The sequence below is a fragment of the Mandrillus leucophaeus genome, unplaced genomic scaffold (assembly GCF_000951045.1).
Source record: "Mandrillus leucophaeus isolate KB7577 unplaced genomic scaffold, Mleu.le_1.0 Scaffold26, whole genome shotgun sequence".
In the NCBI taxonomy this organism is placed as follows: Eukaryota; Metazoa; Chordata; class Mammalia; order Primates; family Cercopithecidae; genus Mandrillus; species Mandrillus leucophaeus.
Genome location: NW_012102698.1, coordinates 1,557,233 through 1,565,503, shown reverse-complemented (window position 1 = coordinate 1,565,503; position 8,271 = coordinate 1,557,233). Strand labels below are relative to the sequence as shown.

Sequence of the window (8,271 nt, the reverse complement as noted above, 5' to 3'; positions counted from 1 at the left end):
GATTGCTTAAGCCGATGAGTTCAAGATCAGCATGGGTAACATAGCAAGGTCCTGTTTCTACTAAAAATAATTTTAGTAATAAAAAAATAAGAAAGAAGATTGAATTTTTTTTTTCTTTTTTTTTTTTTTTTTGAGACAGAATCTCACTTTGTCACCCAGGCTGGAGTGCAGTGGCACGATCTTGGCTCACTGCAACCACTGCTTCCCGGGTTCAAGCGATTCTCCTGCCTCAGCCAATCCAGTAGCTGGGATTACAGGCACCTGGCACCACGCCTGGCGAATTTTTGTGTTTTTAGTAGAGATGGAGTTTCACCATGTCGGCCAGGCTGGTCCCAAACTCCTGACCTCAGGGGATCTGCCCACCTCGGCCTCCCAAAGTGCTGGGATTACCAGCATGAGCCACTGCACCCAGCCTGAATAATTTTTAAAAGCAGAAAGAAAATAAGTCCCATGGTATCCCATCAGCCATTTAATATATTTTTTCCTGATAACAATCACAACACCCACATATACATTTGTGCATATGGAAATATATTGGTTATTAGAAAATACTGTTGGCTGGGCGCAGAGATCGCACCACTGCATTCCAGCCTGAGCCACAAGAGCGAAACTCCGTCTCAAAAAAAAAAGAAAAGAAAATATTGTTAAAGTTTAGTTATATCTGCTAATGACCAAAGATGTGGTGCTAACAGAACAACGCCTATTGGAAATCTTGGGAAAAGAAACTTGTAACTTTTTTCTTTTTTTTTTTTTGAGACGGAGTCGCTGTCGCCCAGGCTGGAGTGCAGTGGCACAATCTCGGCTCACTGCAAGCTCCGCCTCCCGGCTTCACGCCGTTCTCCTGCCTCAGCCTCCCAAGTAGCTGGGACTGCAGGCACCCGCCAGCACACCCAGCTAACTTTTTGTATTTTTAGTAGAGACGGGGTTTAACTGTGATAGCCAGAATGGTCTCGATCTTGACCTCGTGATCCACCCGCCTCAGCCTCCCAAAGTGCTGGGATTACAGGTGTGAGCCACCGCGCCTGGTCAGAAACTTGTAACTTTCTTTTCCAACATTACAAGGGTGGGTCCATCACAAGGAGGCCATGAGGGTGCCAGGTGCAGGCTCCTCCACCCCATTCCAGCTCCACAGGGGACAGTGTCTTGCTCTGACACCCGGTGGGGTTGGGGGTGGAAGACCCCAGCACTCACTAGACCTGAGCTTACTGATGGAGCAAGCACTGAACAGAGGCCTTGGGAACTCACTCAACCCTCAAGATGTAAGAAGGCAGGTTCAAATCCTGGAACTCCTGCCCCAAAGGGGGCTTCTATGCACTAGGCAACACGTCATTATTTTCACAAGTAGCCTCTTTTCTCAAAGAGTTCACAATCTCATTAAGAGAACATGCCCACATAGAGTTTGTCCCTAGAACCAGTTTCTTGTAAAGGGTCTGTCTTCTCAGTCAAGTGCTTTTGTCTGAACTTGCTGGTTCTTCCCCTCCAGGGCACTTCCTTACACAATATGGGTGAGGGTTGTAACTTTCTTTTCCAACATTTAACAGTTTGAGCATACCATTATTTTTCTTGTATGAACTATACTCAAATGCATAAATAGAAAAATATACACACGTTTCACCTTCAGTCATATTACACTGAGCTTGCTAATCAACTATCACACCTGGAGAAAAGGTGAGTTCTGGTCTCAAGGGCTTGTCTCCATCAAGGTTGGCAGAGTAGGGAGGACAGAGAGAGGTTGGGGTGATGAGAGAATGAGAAGATGCAAAGAGAAACAAAGAACGCAGATCAGAAGCGTGTGGAAAATAAACCAGGTTCAAGTTGTGGGCTGTGGTGGAGAGGAGGCAGAAGCTCCTGCCGTGTTTGGCTCCTGCCTCGGGGGCTGAGGTGACCGCCCTGCACACCAGATTTTTGGGTTTTTTAAATTTTTATTTTTTGAGTCAGAGTTTCGCTCGTGTTGCCCAGGCTGGAGTGCAATGGCTCAATCTCGGTTCACTGCAACCTCCGCCTTCTGGGTTCAAGCGATTCTCCTGCCTCAGCCTCCCGAATAGCTGGGATTGTAGGCACACACCACCAGGCCCAGCTAATTTTTAGTAGAGACGGGGTTTTGCCATGTTGGCCAGACTGGTCCTGAACTCCTGACGTCAGGTAATCTGCCCACCTCAGCCTTCCAAAGTGCTGGGATTACAGGCGTGTGCCACAGCGCCCGGCTGAATTTTTTTTTCTTTTTAAAGGCTTATTCTATTAACATCTCACTGATTCATATAATACAAAATTCAACAGATAACAACTCTTCCTTACATTCTTATATAAAACTCTTTAAACATTATTTTAGTTAGGTGAAAAAGGTGCTCTAAAATGTAAATCGGTTATCATCTTGGTATCCCCCACCCCCATGGAGAGGTTTTTAGTTGTCAAGGTTATTATATTTGCAGGCCACCTGACAGGCAGTGTCCTTCTTGGGAACCAAGTGCACCCCTTCCCACGGCATGGGGAGGTGGGATCGTGCTATTCTCTTCCTTCCACCCCACAAGATCACACATAGACCAGCCCACCCCCCACCACAATGCCCCCACCCATCCAAACACTAGTCATTCTAAGAACCTCACACTGGAACAGTCTGACCATTAATAGGACCATGAAATAGTCAGTAAGGGACCCTCTGTGCTAGGCTTCCTGGTGTCATTTCCCAACCAGCTGAACTAACGCATGCTGACGTATTAGACTTAAGTGCTGGACTGCTGCACAGACCAAAGATTGCTTCCTAGCTTTTCATAAAACCAACTCAGCTCAGAGGCTGGGATCCTCCACGTCATAGGCAGGGGTCACTACACGGCGATGTGGAGGTAGCTGCACAAAGATGGGAAGCTTTAGCACCTCTGAAAGAATCTCCTAGACTCGCCTCCTCAAATGACTCACAAACTCTTCTCCAGTGAAAAACTGGGAAAGGTGGAGAGCCCCTCAGCACCAGCAGGTACTTTATTGCCCCAGAAGAAATTCAGGCTGGACCTGAGCATGGACCGTGGGGTGGCCTCTGCTTTGGCCTCTGCAGGACAGTCCTCGGAGGAGCAGGGAGTCCAGCAGTGCCAGTCCTGCTCCGGTTTGCATGGGGAGGCCTGTTCGCTGCTCACTGGCATTTGGGACCTGAAACACATGGAGAAAGTTGGCTTAGCGGCCATTCCCACTGCTATAGTGTGCAGTCTGGGCTACGATGGACCCACACTGCCGGCCAGTCGAGGCACCATCACACACACTCTGGGAATGCAGCCACAGCCAGAGACACAGCTTCTTCCAGCCCTCAGTGCTGGACTGATGTCACCATCTAGGTCTTCTAAGCCTGTGGCCCTCCCAGCTACCTGGACCCCTCCCACTGGTGGACCCCTCCCATAGGTGTCACCCACCAACGAATCCCTGAAGGGGCCTATCGGTTTCCTCCACACAAACCTGCTTGCCCCCCAGGGTGCCCTACAACCCCCTGGCACCACTGACCACCAGTCACCAGGGCTGCCCCTACTCCTTGGGCTTGGAACCAATACCTCCTCCTGTCCGAGAGCCTAAGAAAGCCTCTCAGTCTACAGATCATCCCTGCCTGGACCCTGGCAGCCCCCCTTGCTGCCTGCTGCCAGCCAGGGCCCAGGATCCATCCTCTACTTGGCCACTACTGCCCTCTTCCCTAGCCAATCAGATCTTCACATTCCCCTACTTTTAAATCCTTCTGTGTCTACCAATAATAACAACAATAGCAAAAGAGGCCATACCTTCTGATGCCCAGCATGTGCCAAGTACCATGCTATGGGCTCTCAGAAGCTCACGGAAACCCAGTGAGGGAACAGCGATTGCCCCTGTTGGCCAAGTGAGGAAACTAAGGCCTATGATTTTCAGGATAACGCCCAACCCTGGTAACAGGAGCCAGGCCCTGAGCTCCAGCTCAGTTTTCAGAATTCAGGAAGTAGCGGCATCCCCTGGGGCCTGTCGACGCAGACTGCTGGGCTTCACCCCAGAGACTGTGACTCAGTACAACAGAGGGTGGAGGACAGGCAGCTTGCATTCCCAGGCACCCAGCCACACGCTCCAAGGAGCTCTGCTAGCCCTGCCCCTCCAGGGCCCCACCTCCTTCCTGTGCCATGGGCACCAGAGCTCCTTCCCGGAGGCATCACAGTGCTATCTGACACTCCCCGGCCCTCACCCTGGCCACTCTGTCTGCAGCACCTTTCCCTACTTATCCGCAGCCTCTCTGCTCCTCCACCATCAACGCTGCACTCAAAGAGACTCATCCGACGGGAAGGCTTCCCAGGCCCCGGTGCAGGTTGGCCTGGGTGACAGCTCTCAGGAGGTGCACTGGGACCTCTGACTGATTCAGCTGCCCCCCATGAGACAGTGTCCCCAAACCTTAGGGCAAGCTCCTTGCTTGACGTTCAGCCAGCTGTTTCCAGAACGTCGTGTGAGGCCTCATCAGATGAGAGAGATGCCCGCCCGGCCCACACACCCACAGCCAAAGTATTTACCTGGAGGCGGGAAGCAGACACATCAGCGCTCGAGTGAAGACCTGTGAGGTCACCCACTGCAGCCACTGGACATCGTCGGGCATATCCGGAAGCCATGTCACCAGTCTGCAGAGATAAGACCAAGTACACAAACACACACATAGGCAGACACAACAGCTTACAACACCACCCTTTGTTTACAAAAGCCGCCAACATCATCTCCAATCTGATGACTTCCCAGCAGGTGGATCTGGGATAACAGGACAAGGATAAGCCCATCTGAAATCTCTAAAGCAAAATGAGGCCACTTCTGGTTCAAGAAAGCTCAAAGGACTTACACTGAAATAAAGGAAAAACAAACAAACAAACAAACAAACAAAAAAACACCTTGGCTTTTCAGGGCTCTTCCCAGCTTGGAGAGGAGCTGAGGCCCATGGCAGCTGCTGCAAGGGCTCTCATGGTCAAGACCGTCCCCTGCCTCAAGGTTTGCTGTGCTTGGTCACATGTGAGCCCAGCAGGGGCACCATGGAGAGGTGTGGTCACTACCTCCTCTAGACTCTCCATCCCCCAGACACACAAAGGACCCCCACCTCAGGGTCTCTGATAAATGCCTGAACACAGACATCCCCCTGCCAGAAGTAGTGGGGTGGGGAGGAGGAGGCTGATCCTGGGGAGTGGAGAAGGAATCTAGGAAGGCCAGTGGGAAAATGGAGCTGGCTTTTGAAGGAGGGACTGGGCATTAAAAGATTAATCAGGGCCAGGCGTGGTGGCTCACACCTGTAATCCCAGCACTTTGGGAGGCCAAGGCAGGCAGAACATGAGGTCAGAAGTTCAAGATTAGCCTGGCCAACATGCCAAACCCCACCTCTATTAAAAATAGAAAAACGAGCCAGGTGTGGTGGCACACACCTGTAATCCCAGCTACTCCAGAGGCTGAGGCAGGAGAATCTCTTGAGCCCAGGGGGTGGAGGTTGCAGTGAGCTGAGATCGCGACATCGCACTCCAGCCTGGAGGACACAGCAAGACTTCGTCTCAAAAAAAAAAAAAAAAAAAAAAGGCTGTACGCGGTAGCTCACGCCTGTAATCCCAGCACTTTGGGAGGCCAAGATGGGCAGATCATGAGGTCAGGAGATCGAGATCATCCTGGCTAACACGGTGAAACCCCGTCTCTACTAACAAATACAAAAAAATTCTCTGGGTGTGGTGGCAGGCGCCCATAGTCCCAGCTACTCCGGAGGCTAAGGCAGGAGAATGGCGTGAACCCGGGAGGCAGAGCTTGCAGTGAGCCAAGATTGCGCCATTGCACTCCAGCCTGGACGACAGAGTGACACTCAGTCTAAAAAAAAAAAAACAAAGGATCAAAGAACATGCCAGACTAATTTGCTAAAAACAAAGTAAACACCCACACAAATCTACGTGTAAGGACGTGAGTGAAATAAATGCTCAGGACTGCAGCATGCAACCACCTCGTGTTTCCCATGGTGTGGCACGAAGAAAATCCCCGAGAACAAGCGCAGCCTTACAAGAAGTGATAAATCTGCAAGAGCAATGAGGAAGGAGCAGGGGCTCACCAATGAGCAAGATATTTCAACAGGTTACTGGACTCGAGGCAGAAGGGGGAGGGGACTGGCGATGAAACAGGCAGAGCACAGGGAGCCAGTGTTCACCACCAGGGCAAAATCCGACAGCTCAACCACCTCCAGGGAAAGGAAGGGCTTCCAGGAAAGCAGTAGCACCCCCAGATAGACATCCTTCCAGTAGCCTGCCTGTCACTGTCTGGGAGCTCTGCCAGGTGATGCACCTACCCTTTTCACCCTGAGCTCCAAGTGCTCTGTTGCTATATGGGAAAAACCCCAACAAGCACATGCTGAGAATAAGTAGCATAAAAAAGATGAAGAAACAAAAACTAGCCCAAGAAGAAATGGAGAAGGGATGATCCGGAGGACAGCAAATATTCCAAGAGAATGTTACATCCATAAAACAAGAACAGAATGCTAAGTAAAAAGAACAAGCAGAGAACAAGAGAGTACTCTTAGAGATTAAATTATATTTGCTGAAAGTAAAAACTGTAGGATAGGACTAGAAGACAAAATTTGAGGAAATCTGTCAGAGCAGAGGCAAAAAGACAAAGAGTGATAAAAAATATGGCAAAGAGAGAAAGTCGGACACGGAGACAGGAATCCAACCCAGGAAGTCAAACATCTTCCTAATAAGAGCCCCAGGAAGAGGAAGAAAAAGTCTGGGCAACATAGTAAGATCCCGTCTTACAAAAATTTTTTAAAAAATTTGTTGGGTGTGGTGACGTGTGCTTATTTATAGTCCCGGCTACTTATAACGTTGAGGTGGGAAGATCACTTGAGCCTGGGAGGTTCAGGCTGCAGTGAACCATGATCATGTCACTGCATTCCAGCCTGGGCACCAGAGTAAGACCCTGTCTCAAAAGAAAAAAAAAAAAAGGAAAAGAAAAGAAAAGGAAAAAAGCAAATGGAAGGTAAGGAAAAACAGAAATAAGAATAGAAAATAATTTCCCAGAGCTGGAGAAGGCTTTGACTGAAGGGGTCCCCAGTACTTGTCCAGCTGAATAAATGAAATAAGGAGTTACACCAAGACATATGACATTTCAGATTATAAGGGATAGAAAGTCCTAAGAGCACCTACCTGCAAAGAAGTGAGAATGTGACTGTCTCAGTCCCAGGCTTCTCACTAACCAATATTCTGAGAGGAAATGATTTTCAACCTGCAATTCTAGACATGGCCAACCTATCACTGAGATGGGATAGAAAAAAAACATGTTTACCAACACACACAAAGTCAAATGTTTACTTCCCTGGGAGTTTACTAGAGGCTCTGCTCCAGAATAACCAGGGAAACGCCAAGAAAAATGAAGCTATGGATCCATGGATGGCACAGTGGCCCCAGGAGGGGAGACGGCAGGATACAACTGTGTGGTGGACAGCCTAGGACACACCCAGATGGAGGTGGGGCACGGAAGGCCTAGGAGTGGTCCAGGGACAAACGGAAAGAACGGAACTTCCCGATGATCTTAAAAAGCAACTGGGGATGGGCTGGCTCATTGCCTCCCTTTCAGAAGCATTTCGGCAGGAATCAGAATCCTAACCCTTGAAGGACACAGAATCTGAGGTTATTTTAACAGCTCAGGTGTTAAACTGCCAAGTCCACGGCCACATCCACAGGAGGCTCAGAAGCCTCTTCATAGTAGACAGGTCAGCACTCACACCTCCTCACACCTTCAGGCTCTTTGTTCCCCCTTCCCTGGACTCCCTGCAGGCGCATACAGCCCCTTTCCTGATGCCTATATTAGCTCAATTTTTTTCTTTCAGTCAGACCAGGGTAATTTTTTTTCAATCAAGTGCCCTCCACTGTCAGACAACCCACCGAGGTTGGGTTTCCTATCCATATATTGCAGATGAAACCACTGAGGCTCAGAGAAATCGAGTAACTTGCCTAAGGTCACACAGCTTAGAAATTGCAGTGCCCTGGTCTAAAGCCCATACCTTTTATCTGTCTCTAATTTTACTATCATCATTATTACCCGAAAATAGAAATCAACGTCACTAGCTGGATGCTTACTATGGGATGGGTACTCCTGCACGGTGACTCAGTAACCAGACTGAGTCTCCCGACCACCCTCTGCTCCAGGTGATCTCTCTAGATGGGAAGCTGAAGTGCAGAGAGGTGGATTCAGTCGTCCGGAGTCACACAGCTGTGGTAAACAGTGCAGCCAGGATTTGAAGAAGGGCAGTCTGACTGCTGAGCCAAGCTCCAACCATTC

At 49.5% G+C, this 8,271-nt stretch overlaps 1 protein-coding gene across 1 annotated transcript in view; it reads right to left on the bottom strand.

Moving 5' to 3' along the window:
* Positions 1–2,225: 2,225 nt before the first annotated feature.
* Positions 2,226–8,271, bottom strand: part of PNPLA3 (patatin-like phospholipase domain containing 3) — a 21,680-nt gene continuing 15,634 nt past the window's right edge. The window contains exons 8-9 of the mRNA XM_011984065.1: positions 4,500–4,604; positions 2,226–3,138 (exon numbers count right to left, since the gene is read on the bottom strand). Coding sequence (XP_011839455.1) covers positions 2,910–3,138; positions 4,500–4,604 — 334 coding nt within the window. The 3' untranslated portion in view covers positions 2,226–2,909. The remainder of the gene's footprint in view (positions 3,139–4,499; positions 4,605–8,271) is intronic.